At 40.4% G+C, this 27,828-nt stretch overlaps 3 protein-coding genes and 2 long non-coding RNA genes across 9 annotated transcripts; 2 read left to right on the top strand and 3 right to left on the bottom strand.

Annotated features, from left to right (window-relative positions):
- Positions 1-182: 182 nt before the first annotated feature.
- Positions 183-10,855, top strand: LOC111801836 (putative phospholipid-transporting ATPase 9). 2 transcript variants are annotated; one of them, XM_023686019.1, is made up of 12 exons: positions 183-686; positions 765-1,566; positions 4,687-6,035; positions 6,499-6,609; positions 6,694-6,970; positions 7,050-7,138; positions 7,219-7,327; positions 8,552-8,761; positions 8,842-8,967; positions 9,056-9,154; positions 9,247-9,438; positions 9,805-10,855. In XM_023686019.1, the coding sequence occupies exons 2-12, from the start codon at positions 1,174-1,176 to the stop codon at positions 10,435-10,437; spliced, it is 3,588 nt and encodes a 1,195-aa protein (XP_023541787.1). In that variant the 5' UTR covers positions 183-686; positions 765-1,173; the 3' UTR covers positions 10,438-10,855. The 2 variants fall into 2 exon arrangements, with proteins under 2 accessions (XP_023541787.1, XP_023541786.1); XM_023686018.1 differs by lacking the exons at positions 183-686; positions 765-1,566 and adding an exon at positions 2,800-3,341.
- LOC111801838 (proline-rich receptor-like protein kinase PERK9) lies at positions 10,441-19,352 on the bottom strand. 3 transcript variants are annotated; one of them, XM_023686023.1, is made up of 11 exons: positions 18,932-19,352; positions 18,086-18,847; positions 14,083-14,696; positions 12,673-13,077; positions 12,508-12,594; positions 12,361-12,431; positions 12,203-12,279; positions 11,939-12,086; positions 11,345-11,506; positions 10,988-11,253; positions 10,441-10,571 (listed from the first exon to the last, which is right to left on the bottom strand). In XM_023686023.1, exons 2-10 carry the CDS (start codon positions 18,532-18,534, stop codon positions 11,074-11,076), a joined length of 2,193 nt encoding a protein of 730 aa, XP_023541791.1. In that variant the 5' UTR covers positions 18,535-18,847; positions 18,932-19,352; the 3' UTR covers positions 10,441-10,571; positions 10,988-11,073. The 3 variants fall into 3 exon arrangements, with proteins under 3 accessions (XP_023541791.1, XP_023541792.1, XP_023541790.1); XM_023686024.1 differs by having other exon boundaries at positions 18,086-18,891; positions 19,097-19,352; XM_023686022.1 differs by having other exon boundaries at positions 18,086-19,352.
- On the top strand, positions 14,784-16,151 carry LOC111801847. Its single transcript, XM_023686045.1, has 2 exons — positions 14,784-15,865; positions 16,030-16,151. Exons 1-2 carry the CDS (start codon positions 15,039-15,041, stop codon positions 16,055-16,057), a joined length of 855 nt encoding a protein of 284 aa, XP_023541813.1. The 5' UTR covers positions 14,784-15,038; the 3' UTR covers positions 16,058-16,151.
- A 1,617-nt stretch (positions 19,353-20,969) lies between the features above and the next one.
- On the bottom strand, positions 20,970-22,011 carry LOC111801851. Its single transcript, XR_002816192.1, has 2 exons — positions 21,583-22,011; positions 20,970-21,353 (listed from the first exon to the last, which is right to left on the bottom strand). It is a non-coding gene; the product is annotated as an uncharacterized LOC111801851 (long non-coding RNA).
- A 1,847-nt stretch (positions 22,012-23,858) lies between these two features.
- Positions 23,859-27,786, bottom strand: LOC111801850. 2 transcript variants are annotated; one of them, XR_002816191.1, is made up of 5 exons: positions 27,602-27,786; positions 27,185-27,347; positions 26,317-26,435; positions 26,180-26,240; positions 23,859-26,048 (listed from the first exon to the last, which is right to left on the bottom strand). It is a non-coding gene; the product is annotated as an uncharacterized LOC111801850 (long non-coding RNA). The 2 variants fall into 2 exon arrangements; XR_002816190.1 differs by having other exon boundaries at positions 26,317-26,402.
- Positions 27,787-27,828: the final 42 nt, after the last annotated feature.

Genomic DNA, 27,828 nt, shown 5'->3' with positions numbered 1-27,828 from the left:
AAATAATTTTTTACGAAAAAAATAATTTTTTTTTTTTTTTTTTTTTTAATAAAAAAACTGGACTTGAATTTCATATAACATAATTTAATTTAAAAAATTATTTAGAGATGAATTAAACATGAACAGTTGGGAAATTTTGGGAAGAAAATGTGTAAAAACAAGAGATTCCGACATACCCATGAGCTAAAATTTGATAGAAATGGTGGGAACATAGTGATGAACACGACAGTTCGAGTGGATGAATAAACAAAATTTGTAATGAAATTCATCGATGAAACACTACAGATTGGTTAGCCCATGACAACATTGGACACGTTTGGCATCTTCCCTCTCTTCTCGGCGTATTCTTAGTTAATTAATCCAAGCCAAAAACATAACCCAAAACCCATCGCCCAAATTCTTTAATCCCACCTTCCAATTTTTGGTGTTCGTTTTCTCAAACCCATCTCTTTCCCAGTTCTTCAAAATTCCCATCAGATTCTCCGACACCCCTTTTGCGGTGTTCGAATCCGGTCTTTGCTCTAAAAATTTCCCTTAATTTGCTTCAAGGAGAGGCAAAGGTTTGCGACATAATCAAACCATTTAAACCTATGTTCTTGGAATCGTGTCTGAAAACGACCAGGATTTGTTTATTCCGATGTAGAAGAGAAGACCCTTTCAGAGCAGAAACCTAGTCGCCATTGGTGGTGAGCTAATGAGTAGCAGCTTTTAGTTTAAATCTCATAAACACAAATGACATTCTCTCTGTCTTTTCTGCTTTCTAGGGAGCTTCCTCAATTCCAAACGAGGAAATTTTGTTCGTTGAAGAACAGCTTCTTCAAAAGTTGAGATAAAATGCGAGAGATCGAGTTCGAATCTCCGTGTAATACTTCGAGGTCACGTGGGAGAGTTAAATATTTGGGAATTTTTACTCCAATCTCTCTGTTCTGTTTCTTTAGCTATTGGATGGCTTTTCATGGAAGCGCGTTGGCGGTTTCCGGCATTTCATGACAAACTTTAAGGTTTCTATTTCTGGGTTTTGTTGAAGGAGGACGGAGAATACGAGATTACTCAGCTTTACTTGTCTTTCTGCTGGTTTTTTTTTGATCATTTCTTGTAATGATCTCTTTGTTTCAACTGGGTTTTTAAGTTTATGTTCATTGTTGTCTGTAAATTGGTGTTTGTGAGAGAAAAATGAGCGGTGGCAGAAGGAGGAAGCTGCATTTTAGCAAGATCTACTCGTTTGCGTGTGGGAAAGCTTCTTTGAAAGATGATCACTCACAAATTGGGGGTCCTGGGTTTTCTCGAGTGGTGTTCTGTAATGAAGCTGAGTGTATTGAGGCTGAAATACGTAACTATGTTGATAATCATGTTAGTACCACTAAGTATACTTTGGCTACTTTCTTGCCTAAGTCATTGTTTGAGCAATTCAGGAGGGTGGCTAATTTCTTCTTTTTAGTTACTGGGATTCTTGCTTTTACTCCTCTTGCTCCTTACACAGCCGTCAGTGCAATTCTTCCTCTTATTATTGTCATTTCAGCTACTATGATCAAGGAAGGTATTGAAGATTGGAGGCGGAAGAAACAGGTATTTATCTCCTTTGTCACCTTGTTTGTGTGTAATTTGTTGACTTGATGAGTTGAGCTTGATGCTTTCATGGCCTCTCAATCTGCTTCGTTTCCTTATGGTTGTCGTGATAGATTGAATTGAATTATGTGAGATCCCATGTTGGTTGGAGAGGGGAATGAAGCATTCCTTATAAGGGTGTGGAGGCCTCTCCCTATTAGGCATGTTTTAAAAATTGTGAGGTTGATGGTGATACGTAATGGGCCAAGCGGATAATATTTGCTAGCGGTGGGTTTGGGCTGTTACAAATGGTCTAAGAGCCAGACACTGGGTGGAGAGAGGAACGAAACATTCCTTATAAGGGTGTGGAGGTCTCTTCCTATCAGACGTGTTTTGAAACTGCGAGACTGATGGCGACATGTAACGGGCCAAAGCAGACAATATCCACTAGCGGTGGGCTTGAACTATTACAAATGGTATCAGAGCCAGACATTGTGTGGTGTGCTAGCGAGGACATTGAGTCCCCAAGGGGGTGGATTGTGAGATCCCACATCAGTTGGAGAGGGGAACGAAACATTCCTTATAAGGGTGTGGAAACCTCTCCCTATAGGCGCGTTTTAAAACTGTGAAGCTAATGGCGATACGTAATGGGCCAAAACGGACAATATTTGTTAGCGGTGGGTTTGAGCTTTTACAAATGGTACTAGAGCCATACACCGGGCGGTGTGCCAGCGAGGACACTAGACCTCTAAGGGTGGTAGATTGTGAGATCCCACATCGGTTGGAGACGCAACGAAACATTCCTTATAAAGGTGTGGAAACCTCTCCCTATCAGGTGCGTAAACCGTGAGGCTGATGACGATACGTGACGCGCAAAAGCGGACAATATCTGCTAGCGATGAGCTTGAACTGTTACAAATGGTATCAGAGCTAGACACCGAGCGGTGTGCCAGCAAGGACGCTGGCCCCCAAGGGGGGTGGATTGTGAGATCCCACGTCGGTTGGAGTGGAGAACGAAGCATTTCTTATAAGGGTATTGAGACCTCTCCCTATCAGACGCGGTTTAAAACCGTGAGGCTGACGGCGTTATGTAACGAGCCAAAGGAGACAATATTTGCTAGCGGTGGGGTTGAACTATTACAAACTATCATATTGAAGTTTCCGCTACTCAATTAAAAATGCTGCAAAGATCGTTTTTCTTTACTAGCTTCCTTTGTGGCAGGCGTAGTTTCACTATGCATAAGTGCNTTGTTGAAGGAGGACGGAGAATACGAGATTACTCAGCTTTACTTGTCTTTCTGCTGGTTTTTTTTTGATCATTTCTTGTAATGATCTCTTTGTTTCAACTGGGTTTTTAAGTTTATGTTCATTGTTGTCTGTAAATTGGTGTTTGTGAGAGAAAAATGAGCGGTGGCAGAAGGAGGAAGCTGCATTTTAGCAAGATCTACTCGTTTGCGTGTGGGAAAGCTTCTTTGAAAGATGATCACTCACAAATTGGGGGTCCTGGGTTTTCTCGAGTGGTGTTCTGTAATGAAGCTGAGTGTATTGAGGCTGAAATACGTAACTATGTTGATAATCATGTTAGTACCACTAAGTATACTTTGGCTACTTTCTTGCCTAAGTCATTGTTTGAGCAATTCAGGAGGGTGGCTAATTTCTTCTTTTTAGTTACTGGGATTCTTGCTTTTACTCCTCTTGCTCCTTACACAGCCGTCAGTGCAATTCTTCCTCTTATTATTGTCATTTCAGCTACTATGATCAAGGAAGGTATTGAAGATTGGAGGCGGAAGAAACAGGTATTTATCTCCTTTGTCACCTTGTTTGTGTGTAATTTGTTGACTTGATGAGTTGAGCTTGATGCTTTCATGGCCTCTCAATCTGCTTCGTTTCCTTATGGTTGTCGTGATAGATTGAATTGAATTATGTGAGATCCCATGTTGGTTGGAGAGGGGAATGAAGCATTCCTTATAAGGGTGTGGAGGCCTCTCCCTATTAGGCATGTTTTAAAAATTGTGAGGTTGATGGTGATACGTAATGGGCCAAGCGGATAATATTTGCTAGCGGTGGGTTTGGGCTGTTACAAATGGTCTAAGAGCCAGACACTGGGTGGAGAGAGGAACGAAACATTCCTTATAAGGGTGTGGAGGTCTCTTCCTATCAGACGTGTTTTGAAACTGCGAGACTGATGGCGACATGTAACGGGCCAAAGCAGACAATATCCACTAGCGGTGGGCTTGAACTATTACAAATGGTATCAGAGCCAGACATTGTGTGGTGTGCTAGCGAGGACATTGAGTCCCCAAGGGGGTGGATTGTGAGATCCCACATCAGTTGGAGAGGGGAACGAAACATTCCTTATAAGGGTGTGGAAACCTCTCCCTATAGGCGCGTTTTAAAACTGTGAAGCTAATGGCGATACGTAATGGGCCAAAACGGACAATATTTGTTAGCGGTGGGTTTGAGCTTTTACAAATGGTACTAGAGCCATACACCGGGCGGTGTGCCAGCGAGGACACTAGACCTCTAAGGGTGGTAGATTGTGAGATCCCACATCGGTTGGAGACGCAACGAAACATTCCTTATAAAGGTGTGGAAACCTCTCCCTATCAGGTGCGTAAACCGTGAGGCTGATGACGATACGTGACGCGCAAAAGCGGACAATATCTGCTAGCGATGAGCTTGAACTGTTACAAATGGTATCAGAGCTAGACACCGAGCGGTGTGCCAGCAAGGACGCTGGCCCCCAAGGGGGGTGGATTGTGAGATCCCACGTCGGTTGGAGTGGAGAACGAAGCATTTCTTATAAGGGTATTGAGACCTCTCCCTATCAGACGCGGTTTAAAACCGTGAGGCTGACGGCGTTATGTAACGAGCCAAAGGAGACAATATTTGCTAGCGGTGGGGTTGAACTATTACAAACTATCATATTGAAGTTTCCGCTACTCAATTAAAAATGCTGCAAAGATCGTTTTTCTTTACTAGCTTCCTTTGTGGCAGGCGTAGTTTCACTATGCATAAGTGCTAAGCTTTTCTTAGTGTCATCATTTAGGCCTAAAGACTATCAAGGTTTATATTGCTTAATATTAACTTTGGCTACTCATCTCGCATTGGTCCCTAATCTCTGCTAGTCGACCTTTTCAGGACATTCAGGTCAACACTAGAAAGGTTAAAGTGCATCAAGGTAATGGAGTTTTTGCTCATACAGAGTGGAAAACTTTGAGGGTGGGTAATGTAGTGAGAGTGGAAAAGGATGAATTCTTTCCAGCAGATATCATCTTGCTTTCATCCAGTTACGAGGATGCCGTCTGCTATGTCGAGACAATGAACCTCGACGGTGAGACAAATTTGAAACTAAAACAAGCATTGGAGGTAACTTCGCGTATGAACGAGGATTCGATCTTCAAAAGCTTTAAGGCTATCATAAAATGTGAGGATCCAAATGCAAATTTATACAGTTTTGTTGGAAGTATGGAGTTGGAAGAGCAACAATATCCGCTATCACCTCAACAACTACTCCTTCGAGACTCGAAACTCCGGAATACAGATTATATATATGGGGTTGTTGTCTTTACGGGTCGCGACACAAAGGTTTTTCAAAATTCTACTGACCCGCCTTCGAAAAGAAGCAAAGTCGAGAGGAAAATGGATCAAATTATATACTTTTTGTTTGGTCTTCTGTTCTTGCTTGCTCTTATAGGATCTATCTTTTTTGGCTTTGTGACTGGCGATGATTTGAACAATGGGAAAATGAAGAGATGGTATCTCAGGCCTGATGATGCTGAAGTTTTCTATGATTCAAAAAGAGCTCCATTAGCTGCAATTTTCCATTTTCTTACAGCACTGATGTTGTATAACTACTTCATTCCGATATCACTCTACGTGTCGATAGAGATCGTGAAAGTTCTTCAGAGCATATTCATCAATCAAGATATTAATATGTACTACGAAGAAGCTAATAAGCCTGCACGTGCTCGCACCTCGAATTTGAATGAAGAACTTGGTCAAGTTGATACAGTACTTTCTGACAAGACGGGAACCCTGACGTGTAATTCAATGGAGTTCATCAAGTGTTCAGTGGCCGGGACGGCTTATGGTCGTGGTTTCACAGAGGTCGAAAGGGCCATTGGTGGACTGAAGAATTCACCATTGTATGAAGCTGTAAATGGGGGGAATCAACAAGAGGATGTCACTAAGAAAACTTCACATGTCAAGGGCTTTAACTTTCAAGATGATAGAATTATGAATGGGAACTGGGTTTATGAGCCTAATGCAAATGTCATCCAAATGTTTTTTCGTCTTCTTGCCACTTGTCATACGGCGATACCTGAAATCAACGAGCACAGTGGCGAGGTGTCTTATGAGGCCGAATCACCGGATGAAGCAGCGTTTGTGATTGCAGCTAGGGAGCTAGGCTTTGAGTTCTATAAAAGAACACAGTCAAGCATATCACTCCATGAGTTTGAACCTTCATTAGGCAAGAAAGTTGATAGGTGACTATTTTCTATTTCTTCTGTTCCTTTTAGCTGATGGCATACTCATGAACTTCATATATTAAGAACACATGAGATAGATTTAAGCCATTGTTGTGGATTTCTGACATGCTTTGCACGGTGGACGTAAAATGTCGATATCTCTCTTTATTTCCATCCTCACACGTAGATGGCTGGTTATCTTTGCTAGATCCTACGTCGGTTGGGGAGGAGAACGAAACATTCTTTATAAGGGTGTGGAAACCTCCCTCTAGTAGACGCGTTTTAAAATCTCGAGGGGAAACCCAGAAGGGAAAACTCGGTGTGGAAACCTCTCCCTAGTAGACGCGTTTTAAAATCTTGAGGGGACGCCCAGAAGGGAAAGCCCAAGGAGGACAATATCGGCTAGCGCTGGGCTTGAGCTGTTACAATCTTTTTGTTGATTATCGAACGCCATCATGTCATTATTGTCTTTTTTTTGCAGAACATATAAACTGTTGCATGTTTTGGAGTTCAATAGCACGAGAAAGCGGATGTCTGTCATAATAAGAAACGACGAGGGGAAAATAATATTATTCTGTAAAGGTGCAGACAGGTTTGTGGTTGAAATGACTTGGTCTAATTCTTATCTCTGCTTTAGTTAAAGTTCAGAATCACCATGATTCCATTCTTTTTGCAGTGTCATGTTTGAAAGGCTTGGAAAGAATGGAAGGGAGTTTGAAGAGAGGACTAAGGAACATGTCAGCGAGTACGCCGATGCAGGCTTGAGGACTTTGATACTCGCCTACCGTGAGCTTGACGAGGAAGAATACAGAGAATTTCATCATAAGTTCACTATGGCCAAAACCTCAGTTGATGCAGATAGAGAATCATTGATTGATAAACTTACAGACAAAATTGAAAAGAATCTAATTCTTCTTGGTGCCACTGCTGTTGAGGACAAGCTTCAAAATGGGGTGAGTTGAGAAGTATCAATGGTTGCTAATGGTGAACCACTGTCCCGAGTGCATTCGTGTTAACGTTTCTTCGTGTTAGGTTCCCGAGTGCATCGACAGGCTCGCTCAGGCGGGAATTAAGATCTGGGTTTTGACGGGCGACAAAATGGAGACTGCCATAAATATTGGGTATGGATGCTTGTTGTCTATTTGAGGCTCAGTTGTATCATATCTGAATTAATACTTAACTTGAGAGCACAAAATGACAGTTTTGCCTGTAGCTTACTAAGAGAAGATATGAAGCAGATTGTCATTACTCTGGAGTCATCAGAAATTCAGGCAATAGAGAAGTCAGGGGATAAGGCTTCCATCATCAAGGTGAATCTATATTCGATCCTCGTTAAGTATACGATCGATTCCGTAGAACGTTTCTGTTCATGTGTGCATCTGTTTTCTGATATGTATTGCTTTCGTATGTACGTTGTTTGAAAAATTCTCTGATACTTTAGATTTGCGATTTCGATGTATCCTATACATGTTTGTCTTACGTCCTGTTTATGAGTAAGTTTTGTTTATGTGAGATTCCACATTAGTTGGAGAGGGGAACGAACCATTTCTTATGAGGGTGTGGAAACATCTCTCTAGTAGACGCATTTTAAAACCTTGAGGTGAAGCCTAGAAGGGAAAGTCCAAAGAAGACAATATCCCCTAGCGGTGGGCTTGAGTTGTTATAAATGGTATTAGACCCAGACATTGGATGGTGTGCCAGCGAGGTCGTTAGGCCTCTAAGGGGGGTGGGTTGTGAGATCCCACATCGGTTGGAGAGAGGAACGAACCATTCCTTATAAGCGTGTGGAAACCTCTCTCCAGTGGACGCGTTTTAAAACCTTGAGGGGAAGCCTAGAAGGGAAAGTCCAAAGAGGACAATATCTGCGAGTGGTGGGCTTGAGTTGTGACACATGGTATCAGACTCAGACATTGGGTGGTGTACCAGCGAGGTCGTTAGGCCCCTAAGGGGGTGGGTTGTGAGATCCCACATTGGTTGGAGAGAGGAACGAACCATTTCTTATAAGGTGTGGAAACTTCTCCCTAGTAGACGTGTTTTAAAACCTTAAGGGGAAGCCTAGAAGGGAAAGCCCAAAGAGGACAATATCTGGTAGTAGTGGGCTCGAACTGTTACAAATGGTATCAGAGCCAGACATCGGGCAGTGTGCTAGCGAGGACGCTGTCTCTGAGGGGGTGGGTTGTGAGATCCCACACGATTGGAGAGGGGAACGAAACATTTTTTGTAAGGGTGTGGAAACCTCTCTCTAGTGGACGCGTTTTAAAACCTTAAGGTAAACCTAGAAGGAAAAACCCAAAGAGGACAATATCTGCTAGCGGTGGGCTTGAGTTGTTACAGTTTATGAAGCTAATATCGATTCATGCTTTCCTGGGACGTTCTACATAACATGGTTGAATCTTTTCTATCCATGAGAGTTGAATTGTTTTTAAAGAATAGTTATTTTTTCCTGTATGTTGCAATGCCTTTGTTTCTTTTTATTCGTGGATCGGCCGACTCCCATCCTTCCTTGTGCTGAAATCTTTCTGACTATCTTTTAGGCGTCGAGGCAATGTGTTCGTGATCAGATTACTCGAGGGAGAGCTCAGATCAATTCATCAAGTGGGTCATCTGAAGCATTTGCATTAATCATTGATGGAAAATCGCTTTCTTATGCTTTAGAGGACAGTATGAAGGCATCGTTTCTCGATCTAACGATACGTTGCGCTTCTGTTATTTGCTGCCGTTCATCTCCAAAACAGAAGGCATTGGTATGTTTTCACACTTTTAGTCTTTAATTTGCTTAAAAATCACATCTTGAAAAAATATTGACCTCGACTCATGGTGTCAGGTAACAAGGTTGGTTAAAACTGGAACACGAAAAACAACTTTAGCTATCGGCGATGGTGCTAACGATGTAGGAATGCTTCAAGAAGCGGATATTGGAGTCGGAATTAGTGGTGCTGAAGGAATGCAGGTGCTTAAGAAAGCAGACAACACTTGATATTCAAAGCTTTCGATAATTTTTTCCAACGTCTCACGAGTTCTTTTATATTTCAACTCAGGCCGTTATGTCGAGCGACGTTGCGATTGCTCAGTTTAAATATTTAGAGCGCCTGCTTCTCGTGCATGGACATTGGTGCTACAGAAGGATATCATCAATGGTAATGCAATTTATAAATATGGAGATTCAGAAAACATCATCTTTCATAGTTATCACTTTGTGACATTGATGAGCTTACCTCTCTATGTGCAGATTTGCTACTTCTTCTATAAGAATATTACTTTTGGTTTTACCATATTCTTATACGAAGCATTCACATCATTCTCTGGGGAACCTGTATATAATGATTGGTTTTTATCACTTTACAACGTTTTCTTCTCGTCGCTTCCAGTCGTTGCTTTGGGAGTCTTCGATCAGGACGTATCTGCACGGCTCTGCCTCCAGGTATGCTTAGATTATGTGCTTGTTTCTTTGTTGTCCGGTTGCTGTTTGAGTTCTTCTGTTCTAGTTATGGCTGTGCTTTTGCCATATCCTTTCTCATGAACTCAGCCTACCATTAAGTAACTGATGAGATAGAGACCCAGTAAAGATTAGATTTCTTCTTAAACATGAAGCCATTTGCTTGTTTCTTCAACCGTGAAGCGTCGTGAGGAACATGAACGTATATTCTGAGAGAGAAAACAGAGTAGAAAACACCATAAGAAACTGATATCTCTTTCTTTTCCGTCAAGAACAGTAGGCCCTGATGCATATAATAAGTAAGTGGAATTGGCCAAATTTTAGGCTTCATTTCTTTGTTTGATGTGGCAGTTTCCTCTCTTATACCAACAAGGGGTGCAGAATGTTCATTTCAGCTGGCTCCGAATACTCAGTTGGATGTTTAATGGATTGTGCAGTGCTGTGATCATTTTCTTCCTTTGCACTGGCGCACTTGAGCATCAGGCATTCAACTCCGATGGGAAACCTGCAGGGCGGGAAATTCTGGGTGCGACGATGTACTCTTGTGTCGTTTGGGTTGTGAACTTGCAAATGGCGCTCGCTGTTAGCTACTTCACCTTGATACAACATCTTTTCATCTGGGGTTCCATTTCAATTTGGTACATTTTTCTCCTGATTTATGAGTCCATGACCCCCACCCTTTCAACCAATGCTTACAAGATCTTCACTGAAGTCCTTGCCCCTGGCCCTTCCTACTGGCTTGTCCTTTTCTTTGTGGTGATCTCGACACTCATTCCTTACTTCTCCTACTCAGCATTACAGATGAGGTTCTTTCCCATGTATCATCAAATGATTTTATGGATTAGAAATGAAGGGCAACTAGACAACCAGGAGTACTGTAATATGTTGTGGAAGTACAAATTCCGATCGACGAGTGTAGGTTCCACAGCACGGTTAGCAGCCAAAAGGAACAACTCAAAACCAAGAAACCAGACTTATATTTGACAAGCTCAACATCAGTCTCGATCTTCACTGTTTATTGTCGAAAATAGAAGCTTTCTTCGACGTGTACACATTGGATAGGATGCTGTTTTCTTGCTCTTGTGCAAATCTGCCATGTTCAAGAGCAGAAGCATAGCCTGTAGCAAGAAAATACATAAGCAAAATCAGCCAAAAAGGAGAGGTGTTGGTAGAACATTTGTTGTATACTGTTCCAACTTCTGTGTACATTACAAAAGTGAGGGAATTCATTGTAGATTAGATACATTAGTTTTGTTAACAAAGAAAAAAAAGAACATGATAAGCAGAGCCACTCAACTTCCTTTTCAATCTAACTTTACCAACTTCACAATACTATTGTTGCAAAAATACTATTAACTGATGTGAATAATGAATAATATTTAACAAGTTGTCCTTTTTCCTATAACAGTCTTCAAATCTCATTTCCTATGTTATTTTTCATAATATGATTTATGTATGAACAATATGAATCTAAGGAACATGAATTGGAGGCTTGTTAATCTTTAATTACATGAAGGTTCTTGTAATCAATCACCTGAGTTTCAGTCAGCATGGGCAAAAGCCTTTCCTGGTCATGAGATGTTTCCCCTCTCTATTATATCTACAAAATCTCCTGATAAATCAGGCATTTGAGCTACCTTGGCTATAAAAGTCTGAGCTGTAATCTTGGTTTCCAAATGCCAGCATTCGGAAAAACCTAATCTCAGCAGACTTTTGACCGGAGTCGAAGGCTTGACTCTCCCCGAATCTCATTCCATTACTTAAATCTGTTGCAGCTAAACTATCAAAAGCTCGAACAACCTGAGAATGAGAACATGAGAAGAACAAGATTTAACAAGGGTGAGTTTTGGTTTTTCGTATTCGTGTCACAAATCGGTTAAAGAAACACAACCTGTCCCATCTGTGGTCTCTTTGCGGACGCATGCCGAACGCAAGCAGCAGCTATTCCTATCATCTTCAACATTTCACTCTCAACATAGTTCCTTTCAAGCCTTGGGTCCACCAACCTTTCAAAATCTTGGCTGTGGAGCGCATGGTTTAGTAAAGGCCGACCCTGAAAGATAAGAACTTTGTCAGAAAAGGCTGATTTGGAAGTTCGAAAATCGCCATCTTCGGGCATTGATCTCATCGATGAATGTCCAATAACAGTTTGGACAATTTGATGCAGAGGAACTAGATTATCGTTCAAGAATGTTTGACAATGTTGACTGTGTTATTTGTAATTCTCATTTCGTTCATTTCTTATGAAACTTCCATAGTAGATCCTAAAATAACACTTTCTCAAGCTATTCGGAGATCTAGTAAGGGCATTCATGCGTCATATGATAATTGTGGTCTTCCAAGTCCATTACAAAAGCAGCAGCAGTTAAGTTCTTACAAAATTCAAAGAAGATATACTCGAACAACAAAATCATAAAAAGGTTGGTGGCATCATTGCATCATATCCGTATAGTGAAAACATACAAGAGAAGCATGAATATATTACCCATTCAACAAGGCTCTCGTCCCCCATCGGTTGGGATGCATCAACGGCCTTTCGACCAGTAATCAGCTCGAGAAGTACGACTCCAAAAGAATATACATCCGATCTCTCAGTTAACTTCCCACTCGATGCATATTCAGGGGCAACATATCTACGACAGAGAGAAGTCGAATTCTTGTTGAAGCAAAATGAGATAATTATTGAAGCTCAAACTTAAACAGACTTTAGATTCTAGGAGGGTATTGGTGCCAATCATAAATGACCTACCCGAAAGTTCCCACGACACGAGTGGTTATATGAGTCTGTGCATCAAGAGCTAATTTAGCCAGCCCGAAGTCTGAAACCTGCATGACAACCAATGAAAGCATGAAGCCCAACCCTTTAAGCTAAGCATTTTAGCATAGGCAATTAAACTTCCTGCATACCCGAGCTTCAAAATTTTCATCTAGAAGAATGTTTGAAGATTTGATATCACGGTGGATAATTCGAGGATGGCCTGACACAGATAAAAATGTCAGTCTTAAGATTGACACCAATTAGCAGCTTCTACAGGAAAAGGCATAGAAACTTACAGTCTTCATGAAGATAAGCTATTCCCCGGGCTGCCCCAGCTGCAATCTTAATGCGTCTTGCCCAGTCCAGAACGAGCTGGTCGTCCCCTAGTGTCGAAAAATGAGAGAAAGGTCAATTCTGCTCTTAGTATTGAGATAAGTCAAAAGGTCTGAAATCAATAATACCTTTAACATGAAGATGGTAGTAAAGGGAATTGTTAGACACATAATCATAAACCAGCAACCTCTGATGCTCTGAAATGCAGTAGCCCACAAGAGAAACCAAATGGCGGTGGTGTACGCGACCAATTATCTGGACTTCAGCTTTGAATTCCTGCTCACCCTGACCACCACCAATCTTTAGCTCCTTCACTGCAACCTCTCTTCCATCTGGTAGATATCCTTTATAAACAGAACCAAATCCACCTTCTCCCAAAAGATTCTGAGCAGAAAATGCATTTGTTGCTTTGAAAAGTTCTTCATATGTAAAGAATGACCTTGAATTGCCCAACCCACCAAACTCTTTTGGAGAGAATGTTCCACCACCATGTCTGTCTTGGTGAAGTGTGGAATGGACCTTCATAAGGGATTCTAAGAAGAAATTACATAACTTATTGAATTTCAGTAATTTATTCTCAACGACTCCATTAATATTATCTTTTCCTACTAAAACATTAGAATAAATATTGAAATACCTTTAAAATGACACATCCAAAAGTATAAAATCATTAAACACTCTAATTCCCAATCATAAAATGTGAGATCCCACATCGGTTGGGGAGGAGAACAAAACATTCTTTATAAGGGTATGGAAACCTCTCCCTAACGTACATGTTTTAAAAACCTTGAGGGGAAGCTCGAAAGAGAAAACCTAAATAGGACAATATCTGCTAGCGGTGGGCTTGAGCTGTTACAAATGGTATAAGAGCTAGACACCGGGCGATGTGCCAGCAAGGAGGCTGAGCTCCAAAGTGGGGTGGACACGAGGTGCCAACAAGGATGCTGGGCCCGAGGGGGGCGGATTGGGGGGTCCCACATCAATTGGAGAAGGGAACGAGTCCCAACGGGGACGCTAGACCCCGAAGGGGGTGGATTGTGAGATCCCACATCGGTTGAGGAGGAGAACGAAACATTCTTTATAAGGGTATGGAAACCTCTCTCTAGCCGATGCGTTTTAAAAACTTTGAAGGGAAGCTTGAAAGGGAAAGTCCGAAGAGGACAATATCTGCTAGTGGTGGGCTTGGGCTCTTACATGCTCTTACATAAAAAAAATATACCTCTTGTATTTTAAAAGAAGAAAGAAAAAAAGAAAAAAGAGAAAGATACCTCTGCAAAAATATGACATGACATTGGTCATATTCTTTAAGAAAAGCACAAGGACTAAATTGAAATCACAGTAAACTATCAGGCAGGATGGTAATCATAAATGCAGAGGTCTGCAGTCATATAACATTACTGTAGTCATGTTCATGAAGGAAAACACAACGATCGAATTAAAGACGTCGCAATAAATTATCAAGCAGGAAGATAATCATAAGTGCTGGGAGGGAGGCTAAGAACATGTATGACAGCGAAATAATATTTACATTGCAGTACCTGACTTAGGTGAGGAGCCCATAGAAGATGGTATAATGTAACCCCTACGACCAGAATCATTTTTTCTTGGCTTCCTGATGTACCATACAACAAAACCAACTATGGCAAGCACTACAATTCCAGCCACTACACCAATTGCAATCACACTCCCAGTATTTATTCCTCCATTGCTGTTCGAATTCGAGTTTACTCCGCCATTAGGACCCGAACCATCGTCCATGGGATTTCCTGGCGGCAATGTTGGGGTTTTAGACGATACTGGAGGAGAAACAAGGGATGGTGGAGGAGGCGAAATTGATGCGGGCGGCGATGGCTTGGGAGGACTTGAAGCTGGGGGGTCACTGGGAGGAGGAGGACTTGAAGCTGGGGGATCACTGGGAGGAGGAGGAGAAGTGAGCCTTTGAGGTGGAGGTGAGTTTCTAGGAGGTATTGACGCTGGGGGTTGAGGTGAAGTTTCTGGAGGTGCTGATGGTGGTGTTGGGGGAGGATTCTCAACTGGGGCTGTGGGCGGCGGCGATGGATTATCCGAGGGGTTTTCTTGTGGTGGTGGTGGCAGACGTGGCGGAGATGAGAGTTGAGGAGGGTTTGATGACTGTGGAGGAGGGGTTTGAGGATGTTGAGATATGATTCAAAGTATTCAAAATGAAGATATGATTTGAAGTAGTTGAGATATGATTCAAATATTCAAACTACCAAGATTTTAGAAGATTGTTAGTAGATTTGAATTTATCTAGATTTGCATGATTTACTATTTCTGGTTCAGTGTATTAGCTATAAATACTGGAATTGTGTAACCCTCTAAGCATCAAGTCAGTAGACATTAATAAAGCACTGCAGCTTCTATCTATTTTATCTATTCCTATCTCTTTCACTATCCCTCTTTCCAACAATTTTGGTATCAGAGCCAAGTTCGTTCGACACGAGGGCGAGTGATTATTTTCTTTCACAAAACAAAAATGGCAGTAGCTGGTTTTTCTTCCTCTGCACCGTTGTTACCAATCTTTAATGGTGAGAAATATGAGTGGTGGAGCATCAAGATGAAGACCTTGCTCAGATCGCAGGAGCTATGGGACTTGGTGGAGCACGGGTTTGTTGATCTATTAGAACCCACAATAGAAGAAAAGGAGAGACTAAGAGAAACCAAGAAAAACGATGCCAAGGCTCTATTCATTATTCAGCAAGCAGTTCATGAGATTATCTTTTCACGAATTGCAGCAGCAACCACATCAAAGCAGGCATGGTCAATTCTACAGAAAGAGTTTCAGGGAGATTCAAAAGTCATAATAGTGAAATTGCAATCTCTAAGACGTGATTTTGAAACTCTGCTCATGACGAATGGCGAATCAATTGCTGATTTTTTGTCCAGAACAATGGCAATAGTCAGTCAGATGCGCACCTATGGAGAGAAAATTTCAGACGAAACAATTGTTGCAAAGGTGTTGAGAAGCTTAACTCCAAAGTTTGACCATGTGGTGGCTGCCATAGAAGAAGCTAAGGATCTATCCATACTCTCCGTTGATGAACTGCTGGGCTCACTTCAGGCTCATGAGGCAAGAATCAATAGAGCATCAGAAAGGAACGAAGAAAAGGCACTACAAGTGAAGGAGACAACCAACAACGAAAACAACGAAAGAGAAAATATTCATTTAGCAGGTAGAAGTCGTGGAAGAGGAGGATTTCGCAGCTTCCATGGTGGTCGTGATAACAGGGGTAGATGGAGAAGTGATGGACAGAGACAATTCAATGAACAAAGGAATGTCATACAATGTTACCATTGTAGAAGGTATGGGCACACAAAATCTGATTGTTGGTATAAAAATCAACGAATGAATTTTGCAGCAGAGAATGAAGAAGAAGAAGAAAAGTTGTTTGTGGCGTGCATGGATACTAATCCGAAAAAAGGTGACTTATGGTTTGTTGATAGCGGATGCTCGAACCATATGACAGGCACCAAATCCTTATTCAAAGAGCTTGATGAGACGCAAAAGATTAAGGTGCAACTTGGAAATACAAAACAGATGCAAGTTGAAGGAAAAGGTACGGTAAATGTCAAAACCAGTCACGGTAAGATAAAACAATTAGATAATGTTCAATTTGTACCTGATTTAGGGTACAATTTATTGAGTGTTGGGCAATTGATGACCAGAGGGTATTCTGTTCTATTTGATGACAACACTTGTGTCATTACGCATAAGAAATCAGGCCATAAAGTTCAAATTGACATGACTTCAAATAAGATGTTTCCACTTGATATTTCTAACATGGAGGATTTTGCTCTTACTGCTAGCACGAAAGATGACTCAACATTATGGCATCTCAGATATGGACATCTTCATATGAACGGCCTGAAAATACTCAGGGATAAAGGTATGGTTTTCGGATTACCAAGAATTGACTCAACTAATTTATGTGAAGGATGCATTTATGGCAAGCAGACTAGGAAGTCCTTTCCTGTTGGAAAAGCTAAAAGAGCTTCACATTATCTAGAACTAATTCATGCTGATTTATGTGGGCCAATGCAAACGAAGTCCTTGGGTGGAAGTATATACTTTTTACTATTCGTTGATGACTATAGTCGCATGAGCTGGGTTTACTTCCTACAACATAAGTCAGAAACTTTTCAGAAGTTCCAGATTTTTAAAGCTATGGTAGAGAACCAAAGTGGCTGTCACATTAAAGTTCTTCGCACAGACAGAGGTGGCGAGTTCATATCTAAAGATTTCAATCTCTTTTGTGAAGAAGAGGGCATCCAAAGGGAATTAACAGCTCCCTACACTCCAGAACAGAATGGAATCGCTGAACGAAAAAATCGAACTATTGTGGAGATGGCAAGAAGTATGTTACAAGCAAGGAGACTTCCAAACCAATTTTGGGCCGAAGCCGTAGCAACATCTGTTTATCTATTAAACATCTCACCAACAAAGGCGGTTATGAATCGAACTCCTTATGAAGCATGGCATGGAAGGAAACCATCTGTAAGTCATTTACGAATCTTTGGTTGTGTTGCTTATGCTTTGAAACATCCTCAAACTCGTCAAAAGCTTGAAGAAAAATCTGAAAAATGCATTTTCATTGGCTATTGTACTCAATCAAAGGCATATAAACTATACAACCCCGTTAGTGAAAAGATTTTAGTTAGAAGGGATGTAATATTTAATGAAAACGTGAGTTGGGATTGGAGTAAAGAACAGGAGCAGCAAAAGATTACAGTTGAAGTTTCCCCAAATGAAGAGACAAGGGTCAACTCCAGTGCATCTCCCAGTGCATCCACTGCAACACAAAGTGTGTCAAATTCATCATCTTCAGAATCACTGAACAGCAATTCTTCTCTTGAAGAACTTTCAGATGAGACACCTCCAAGGAAGTATAAATCTTTAGCTGACATATATGCATCATGTCAATTTGCTCTTACTGTTTCAGACCCTATGAATTATGAAGAAGCAACTGAAAAAGAAGACGGGAAGAAAGTCATGGCAATAGAGATGCAGTCCTTTAAGAAAGATGAAACATGGGATATGGTTGACCTACCAAACGAAAAGTTTTATGGAGATTTACAAGAAGAGGTTTATGTAACACCGCCAGAGGGATTCATAAAGGAAGACAAAGAAACAAAGGTATACAAGCTGAGACAGACAATGTACGGATTAAAGCAGACGTACTTACGAAGGCCTTGTCAGAAGAAAAGCTCTATACTTACATCGGCAACTTTGAATCATGGGGGAGTGTTGAGATATGATTCAAAGTATTCAAAATGAAGATATGATTTGAAGTAGTTGAGATATGATTCAAATATTCAAACTACCAAGATTTTAGAAGATTGTTAGTAGATTTGAATTTATCTAGATTTGCATGATTTACTATTTCTGGTTCAGTGTATTAGCTATAAATACTGGAATTGTGTAACCCTCTAAGCATCAAGTCAGTAGACATTAATAAAGCACTGCAGCTTCTATCTATTTTATCTATTCCTATCTCTTTCACTATCCCTCTTTCCAACAGAGGAGGCTCTGCTACAGGAGGTGGAGGTGAATTTGGTGGTGGGGGATTAGATGACGTTGGTGGAGGGGAGCTTACTGGTGGGGTTGCTGATGGTGGTGTGGGATCCGGTGTTAACGGGGGTGGAGCACTGGACGGAATGGGTGGTGGAGTTGCCGGCGGAACAGTCCGAGGCGGCGGAGGAGACAATGCGGGTGTTACAGGGGGCGGAGTTCCAGAAGCAGGTGGCGGTGAAGTAGCAGATGGTTGACGAGACGGCGGAGGAGGAGATGACTGGCCTGATGGGGACGGAGTCGGAATTGAGGGGCCAGAAGGATCCGGAGGAGGCGATTGTAGCGGCGGCGGAGAAGGAGGTTGCGGTGGCAACGGTGACGGAGTACTGGGCGGCGGAGTAGATGGAGTGGAGGGAGAAGCCGGTGATGGAGACGAATTAGGCACCGGTGCTACGGCCGCCATTTCCGATAAAAATCAAGCTCAAACTTAACGATACAAAAAAATTCCGGTTGATCAACTCACCTGGAAACTTCAGCTTTTGGTGAAACTCATTCAATTCGCATATATTCCAGATAACCACACGATCAAATTGAATCTTCACAAGTTCAGTCCCGATGATATTTCGATTCAAACAAACTTCAAAATCACTAATCAATAAACCGGAATCATCCAGTGCTCTGTTTCACTCCTCGAAGCAAAATCATAGATTATATAACTCAACAAAGTCAAAACAGTGTTCTCCAGCTACGTTTCAATCACAATCCAGAGATTATAGCTAAAATCAGATCATCACAGAAACAATCAAATTCACCTCCAGACCTACGAACAAATCAAAGAAGCAACAAGTTCAGAGATATACCTACTAAAAAAAACTTGAACAGGAGCGCGATTATCAGACTATTTGGGGAAGGTTCAAGTACTCAGAATCAGCAATGGATTCCAGCTGATTGAAGAAGCAAAAGCATCGAACCGACACCATGAAAATAGCCATGGAGAAGAAATTGGAAGCTGAAGACGAGCTTACCTTTTCCGTCAACAATTCCCCCTCACTTTGTTTCTTTCTGAGGATCGAAACGGAAATAGAAATTCCTCGAAAGAGCAGCCAAGTTTGATTCCCGAATTCCCTATAGGAAAAAAAGGCTTTCCGAAGAACACAGATTGTGGGGTCCCAAATTGATAGCAACCCAAAAGATTGAATATAAAGATTTTGTCAAATGTTTGAATTCAAGAACAAAAGTAATTTTCATAACGTCGGCTCAATTTAAAATCATCATTATAACGAGTAATTTTGCAACGTAATTCCATGGTCTTCAATATCTTGCCATGGTCAACCCACAACCAATTAATTCAAAGTTTGATTTAGTCCAGTAATTATAGCTATCATTTTCATTATTGAATTAGACGAACATAATAGCTCTCTAAAACTCTATAAACTAAAAGAACTCAAGAATGAATCAGCGCTGATTGCGCCATTGATGATAGAATTGTTGGATGAAAGTCCCAGATTGTCTAATTAAAGAAATGATCATGGTTTATAATCAAATAATACTATCCTATGAGGCCTTTTGAGGAAACACAAAGCAAACTCATACTCAAAGCGGACAATATCATACCATTGTGGAAGCAAACTCATACTCAAAGCGGACAATATCATACCATTGTGGAGAGTCGTGTTCATCTAACAAGAATAACTTGATCAAAACAAACACTTTGTTTTACTTCATTTGAAATAGATGAAATACTGATCCATCTACGAAGCAAAATCTATACGAAATTCCCATTTCCATATTAGGTCTCAATTTTATATTTACCATTAACTTTTATTTGAATCCACGGTCATAATTATATTCTAAAAAGTTTTATCTAAAGTTTAGGAACGAGACAAGACGAACTTGAAAATATAACGATAAATAAACTATTTGAAAAGAACAATAAAGATTAAAACGGAATAATAATTAAAAAGTGGGTGTATTAAATTGATTAGATCAAGAAAGATTCTATTAGCTAGATAAAGAAATGTCACCTATAAACAAATTGGCTGTTAAATTTCATTATAAAATTTGAAAACATTAGTTAAGTGAGAATAGTGGGCCAAGGTCAATGCCTAGGTTTTGTATTAACATAACACGTGAAGCTCTTGCACGCCTACTACCACCTATTGTTGGAGGACAAAGGTGGCACGATTTCAAAGCTATAATCATATGGCCTTTTGGTAACAACCAACAGGCTGCCTTGTTTCTTTTCTTTAGCCTATTTCTTTACATTATACTAATGTTTGTAAGCGAATATACATGGTGCAAGATGCTTATGCATCAGTGGGAGCTGATGCAAAAAAGAAGCCCAAAAAGAGGGCATTGTGCCATTAATTTTGCTGTGCTGTGCTGTGCTGTGCTGCTGTTGAATCAAGAAGGGGCCCATTCCTGTGCTCCAACAACCCTACAAAGTAGAACTTTAAGGGTGGGGGGGCATTAGATGCTTCTACTTCTACGGTGGAGTTTAAGCTTTTCTTTTTGTTGGGTGCTACAGCAAAGGAAGCAAACCATCATTCTCATTGTCCTATCATTAAGATTTGTTGCTAATTGTAGAACATTTCTCAAATAAGCAACTTCTTAAGTTACACTGGCGTTGTGAGATCCCGCACATCGGTTGGAGAGGAGAACGAATCATTCTTTATAAGGGTGTCGAAACCTCTCCCAGGCAGGAAGGAAAGCCGAAACAAAGATTCTGTCTCCTTAACTACTTCCCGAAACAAAGATTAATTCTCCTTAACTACTTGACCTTTCTATTCTTATTACTAATATTGGAAAGTGATTTATAGTTGAAATAAAGTCAAGTCATTCTTTCTTGATTTGCTCACTTATTATTATTATTATGAACTAATAATAGTGGGAAGCGCATAGTCAAAAAGTATGGAGTCAAGGAGTTTCCAGTTCAATCTAGTCAGTCAGGTCATATCGGTGAAGGTTAATGAGCTTCTCCCATTCATGGAAAATCTGAGAATGTGAGAAATAGAAAAAGATAGATCACGTCTGTAGGCTTAGGAATTCGTTAGGCCCTTTATTAGGGGCTCTTCCTCCAATTGCGTTTGTTCATTTCCATGCGGTAACATCGTTTTCAATACATTTAAGTTGAATTGGCATGATGAATTCATCTTGCTTCAGTCTTTCCTAACAAACGCGTTTGCCAAAAAGGACAATATCTGCTAGCGGTGGGCATAGGCTCTTACAATCGCAATCCAAAGTGTTGACAGTGACGAGGTCTCACTTTATTCCATAACTGACCTTCATTGAGCAGCATTTGTTATATAAATCTATTTCTTTATGAACCTTTGAGAGAAGAGTACACAATAAAAGAATTTAATAATAGCTGCAAAATTGGAATTACGTCCATGATCCAGCCTTCAACAGTCACAGGTTAGGATTAGGTGATGATACCAGCAGATTAAAAGATCTAGCAGATGACCAGACCATGTTCTGTCAAAAGGCAGTGGAGTTATTAAATTAGAGATACCTGTAAACCAACTTGAAGTAGCAGCAAGCTGAAGACTATCGATTCCACACCCAAAACTTGTAGGATCATTATGCCCTGAAAAAAGAAAGAGAAGGCAACCAGTGGTTGTGCCTGCATACTTGACACAATCTCAATGTTCAAATATTGATCTGTTAACAAACAAAAGATCCAAGATCAGATTCTTTTCTCAAGTTTTTTTTCCTTCATTTTAACTAAATTCTATATTTTCATGGGGAGAGGTTGGGGGATGTGGAGTAGAAGCCAATCCCATGCTGTATATCAGCTTTGTAAATCAAGCATCTCCTCGAGAATAAGTTCCAGAGAAAGATTAGCGGTAGAACACTGGAATCCCTGTGAAATCCCACATTGGTTGGAGAGGAGAACGAAGCATTCCTTATAAGGTGTGGAAACCACTCCCTATTAGATGCATTTTAAAACTTTGAGGGGAAGCCCAAAGGGAAAGGCTAAAGAGGACAATATCAGCTAATAGTGGGTTTGGACGATTACAAATAGTATTAAAGCCATACACCGAGCGGTGTGCCAACGAGGATGTTGGGCCCCAAGGAGGGTGAATTGTGAGATCCCACATCGGTTGGAGAGGGGAACGAACATTCCTTATAAGAATGTGGAAATCTCTCCTTAGTAGACGTGTTTTAAAACCTTGAGAGAAAGCCCATAAGGAAAAGTCTNTACAAGCATGTAGAAATTTCTCCCTAGCATATGCATTTAAAAACTTTAAGATAAAGTCCAAAAAAGAAAACCCAAATAAGACAATATCTGCTAGCGGTGGACTTGGGCTATTACAATCCCAGCTGCATTCCCATACCTCTACATTATTTTCACACGGCCTTTTAAGTGAATGAAGATACACACTAATGGCAATGTTTATATCTCACACAAACTACATGCGGTCTGAAGAGAATAACTTGCCTAGTCAGCTCTCACATTCAAGATCAAGTGGGTTGATGGCAGGAGAATAAAGAACTCACCCAGCACCTCTGCTTTGCCTTAAAATAAAAGTGCTTTAAAATAAACTAAACTCCAAGTTAGATTCTAAGAGTAAATATTACTGAAGTCTTCATAATTGGCCAACCCTTAATCCTCTTCAATCGCACTCTCTTACCCAAGCTTACTCGTGAAAGCTAGTTGCTCATGTTCTTGTTTGAGCTATGGACATGCAGCTATCTTATTCGTGGTTCCTAACATGGTATCAGAGCCATGTCTTTAACTTAACCATGTTATTAGAATTCTCAAGTGTCGAACAAAGAAGTTGTAAGTCTCGAAGGTTTTCTAAGAATGACTGCACTTAGTTTTAGTGAACTAACTAGCCAATAACAGTAACTTGAAGGAACCTTTAGGTAACTAATTTATTTATAATTAGTAATGTATGCCGCACATCTATAGTTTTGAAAGAAATAACAATTTCTATATTCTACAGTAACTTGGATCCTTAAACCTCGACCAACTTAAATTTATTAGGCGAAGTCTTCCTTCAGACCCTTAATCCTCTTTGGGTCTTCTTTCAGACCCTTAATCCTCTTAATCCTCTTTGGGTCTTCTTTCAAACCCTTGACCTTCTTTAGGTCTTCCTTCAGACCCTTAACCCTCTTTGGGTCTTCTTTCAGACCCTTAACCCTCCTAATCCTCTTTGGGTCATCTTTTAGACCCTTAATCCTCTTTGGAATCCACTTGGGTCTTCTTTCTGACCCTTAATCCTCTTTGGGTCTTCTTTCAGACCCTTAATCGTTTATTTGGATCCTTAAACTGGGTCTTCTTTCAGACCCTTAATCCTCTTAATCCTCCTTGGGTCTTCTTTCAGACCCTTAATCCTCTTAATCTCCTTTGGGTCTTCTTTCAGACCCTTTATCCTCTTAATCCTCTTTGGGTCTTCTTTAAGACCCTTAATTCTCTTAATCCCCTTTGGGTCTTCTTTCAGACCCTTGACCTTCTTTGGGTCTTCCTACAGACCCTTGACCCTCTTAGGGTCTTCCTTCAGACCCTTGACCCTCTTTGGGTCTTCTTTCAGACCCTTAATCCTCTTTGGAATCCTCTTGGGTCTTCTTTCAGACCCTTGACCCTCTTTGGGTCTTCTTTCAGACCCTTGACCCTTAATCCTCTTAATCCTCTTTAGGTCTTCTTTCAGACCTTTAATCCTCTTGGGTCTTCTTTCAGACCCTTAATCCTCTTTGGGTCTTCTTTCAGACCCTTGACCCTCTTTGGGTCTGGTCTTCTTTCAGACCCTTGACCCTCTTTGGGTCTTCTTTCAGACCCTTGACCCTTAATCCTCTTAATCCTCTTAATCCTCTTAATCCTCTTGGGGTCTTCTTTCAGACTCTTGACCCTCTTTGGGTCTTCTTCCAGACCCTTGACCCTTAATCCTCTTAATCCTCTTTGGGTCTTCTTTCAGACCCTTAATCCTCTTGGGTCTTCTTTCAGACCCTTAATCCTCTTTGGGTCTTCTTTCATACCCTTAATCCTCTTAATCCTCTTTGGGTCTTCTTTCAGACCCTTAACCCTGTTAATCCTCTTTGGGTCCTTCTTTCTTTGGGTCTTGGGTCTTCTTTCAGACCCTTAATCCTCTCTGGGTCTTCTTTCAGACCCTTAATCCTCTCTGGATCTTCTTTCAAACCCTTAATCTTCTCTGGGTCTTCTTTCTGACCCTTAATCCTCCTCTCTGGATCTTCTTTCAAACCCTTAATCTTCTCTGGGTCTTCTTTCTGACCCTTAATCCTCTTTGGAATCCTCTTGGGTCTTCTTTCTGACCCTTAATCCTCTTTGGTTCTTCTTTCAGACCCTTAATCCTCTTTGGGTCCTTCTTTCTTTGGGTCCTCTTTCAGACCCTTAATCCTCTCTGGGTCTTCTTTCAGACCCTTAATCCTCTTTGGGTTTCTTTCAGACCCTTAATCCTTTCCTTGGATCCTTAAACCTTGACCAACTTAAATTTATTAGGCGAAGTCTTCCTTCAGACCCTTAATCCTCTTTGGGTTTCTTTCAGACCCTTAATCCTCTCTGGGTTTCTTTCAGACCTTAATCCTTTCCTTGGATCCTTAAACCTTGACCAACTTAAACTTATTAGGCGAAGTCTTCCTTCAGACCCTTAATCCTCTTAATCCTCTTTGGGTCTTCTTTCAGACCCTTAGGACTTTGGGTCTTCTTTCAGACCCTTGATCCTCTTTGGGTCTTCTTTCAGACCCTTGACCCTCTTTGGGTTGGGTCTTCTTTCAGACTCTTAATCCTTTCCTTGGATCCTTAAACTGGGTCTTCTTTCAAACCCTTGACCTTCTTTGGGTCTTCTTTCAGACCTCCTTAAACCTTGGATCCTTAAACTTATTAGGGATCTTTGGGTCTTCTTTCAGACCCTTAATCCTTTCCGGAACCGGAAAGTTAGCTATTCGCCCCTTATCCTTTTTTTGGGTTTTAATCCTTTCCTTGGATCCCTTAAACCTTGACCAACTTAAAAGTTCCCTATTCGCCCCTTATCTTTTTTTGGTTTTAATCCTTTCCTGGATCCCTTAAACCTTGACCTAACTTAAATTAGGGAGGCTTACAAACTCCAAGTTCGCTATTCTTAGCTTGACTTGTTGTAATTGTTACTAGGTATGTCCTTCCAAGTTTATTGAGGGTACCTTTATAGTTGGTCCTTCTCCGGCATGTCCTTATAAACCTTCATCTCTTCTATCGGCCCCTTAACCTTCCAGGTCTTAATCTACAAATTCTCATCGGCCCCTTAACCTTCCGGGTCTTAATCTACAAATTCTCCTCCTCTAAATATCTTTCAATCTGGGAAGTTCGATATTCTTTCATTGTCTTGTTTAATTTTCCTTAATTATGTTCTTCCTTCTCCGACATGTCCTTATAAACCTTAATCTCTTCTTTTGTTCCTTCTTGCATCATACCTTTATGATAAAGTTCTTCTTTATGTGCATAATACCTAATGTTAAATTTTCATTTAATTCATCATGGAAACCCATCGACGACGAATCTAAGAAGTGCCTTTGTCCCATCATCTTAGGGATTCCTCCAATTTACAAATCTTTACAGCCCATTTTTCTCACTTAACCCTAAACCTCCTAACTTAGTTGCTCAATCAATATTTCCAATTGAAAGAGAACCACAAGAACTCTTTAGACAATAAAGAAATTCACTAACTCCCTAAAACACCCAGAAAACAGAAAATGTAATTTAATCGTACTCTTGAACCAAAAACATGATATTATTAGTAGAACACAAGGAACATCAAAAAGAAAAAACAAAGATATAATAAAGATTAAATATAGGAATAGGAACCTAACCTTATTAAGACCACAACATTGCCAATAACGTAATTCTCGTGAGATCTAGTCCACGCATAAGGTAGTTTATGATGTCAAATAGAAAATTTCTTACCAAGAATGTTGAAAGTAGCAACCGGAGTTGTATTCCTTGACCTCAACTTTGTTATCTCCATCTATGTCCTCAATTTCCATCTGAAATTTTCACAACATATTTATTAATCAAAATCTTCTCCATTAGCAAAGGAAATATGAGCAATAATTACAGATAATTTGAAACCATTAGAAGGGAAACATTAACTATTTTTGTTAAAGCAATGGCTTACCTTAGTGGGTTGTGTGGTTATATTTATTGTTTACAACAGACTTTACATGAACCGGACCGTCCTGTATGAATAATGAAAAAATAATTATGCATTGTTCTTCAATTCAGACAAATCATTAAGTTGAACAAAGAAAGTACCTTTGACTTCAATCACTTTGTCCTGGACTCAAATGAGTCTCAAAAATTGACCCAGGCACTAGTATATCTCTCATATCGTTCATGACCTAGAGGAATGTTCATAAGAGCAAATTCAAAACCTGAAAGCTCATTCTCAAAAACTTTAGTGGTTGAAAAGAAAAATGATTCAACCTAACGAATTTCATCAATCATAAATATGAATGTAGATAACAACAAGTTAACCTCGGCCTCAGTCTCAACTGTGTTGGCTAGCTTTGAAACTGCCACTCAACTCAACTATGAGGGCTTACGACTAATGAGTGCAAAAATTGAAGTAAAACCCTATATTTATGTTGAAATCACATGCAAATCCCAACAGGAAAAAGCCATATATCCTCATACCGGCACTAAATACAATACAAGGCAACTGTTTTTCCATAAATTCTGACTAAGTTCTATAAGAAGCATGGTCTAAATTGGCTCGACAGAGAGGATGGTAACTGTGCCGATAAGATTCTATATTCTTTAATATAGTTTATTTCATTGCAACCCAAGCTAGCAACAATTACATTTTGGAATTTTCTTAATTGCTGCACGCTATGGCCTCAAAAAATATGGTGTGAAGAACTTATGGAAGATAAAAGGACAGTAATTCCATGGTTCTTCATTGAGCAAGGGAGGGACCTGCAGAACTTGTTCCTTAAAGAAAAACGACTTTCACGATATTAGGCTTTTTGATTCATCATTTACTTTCAGTACATCTTTTTTCAAGATTTGTAAAACCGAAGACCAATAAAGCAGCTAAAGCTACAAATCACAACTTCACAGCCAACAAATAATAAAAATAAAACTTAAATTCAACTTCACATCCTTGGGCTTGGAATCATACCAGTATTTCTAGTAGATGCAAAAATCCCACCGGCCTCCATGACAGGACCAACTGCTTTTCTTTTGCCCAAGTAATCGCTTCATAAAGAGAAACTGCTTTGTTCTTCCCCTCCTGTTATCGGAACCAATCGCAATGACATAAGAGTTCCTCGTCCTCCTCTCTTCTGCCAACACATAAATTTGAATATCAGATTTGTCCCCACACAGAGAAGAGATAGAAGATGACGGGGAATGAAACGAAGAGTCCAAGACAATAATCACGTTACCATGGAAACGAACAATGAACCTACTAAAAACGCCCTAATCCTCCGTAATCGAAACCACGAAAAGTTTCAATAAACCCCTAAACCCTAATAGCCGGATGTGCCCTTAAAATTTCAAATCCAGAACAGATTAGGTTGAAATTAAGTTGCATTACCTTGATTTTTCATCATCAAGAGGAGGCGAGAAACTTCTTTCGATTCTGCTCTCTCTTCCTCCGATTGCTTGGTAATTATCTAGCGTTTGGTTTCCGCAACGAACGTTCAAAAGGGAAGAGGCCGTTGATGGGAGCGTTCTGATTCGAGTGTGAGAATGTGCTGAAGAAGAGAGTGCGAGTGAGGGAGAGATATATATATATGATCCGTGTGAAGGGGCCGATACAGC

The sequence above is a fragment of the Cucurbita pepo genome, chromosome LG09 (genome assembly GCF_002806865.2).
Source record: "Cucurbita pepo subsp. pepo cultivar mu-cu-16 chromosome LG09, ASM280686v2, whole genome shotgun sequence".
Classification (NCBI taxonomy): domain Eukaryota; kingdom Viridiplantae; phylum Streptophyta; class Magnoliopsida; order Cucurbitales; family Cucurbitaceae; genus Cucurbita; species Cucurbita pepo.
The sequence above is the reverse complement of the archived record's forward strand: the minus strand, read 5'-3'. Positions and strand labels throughout refer to the sequence as shown.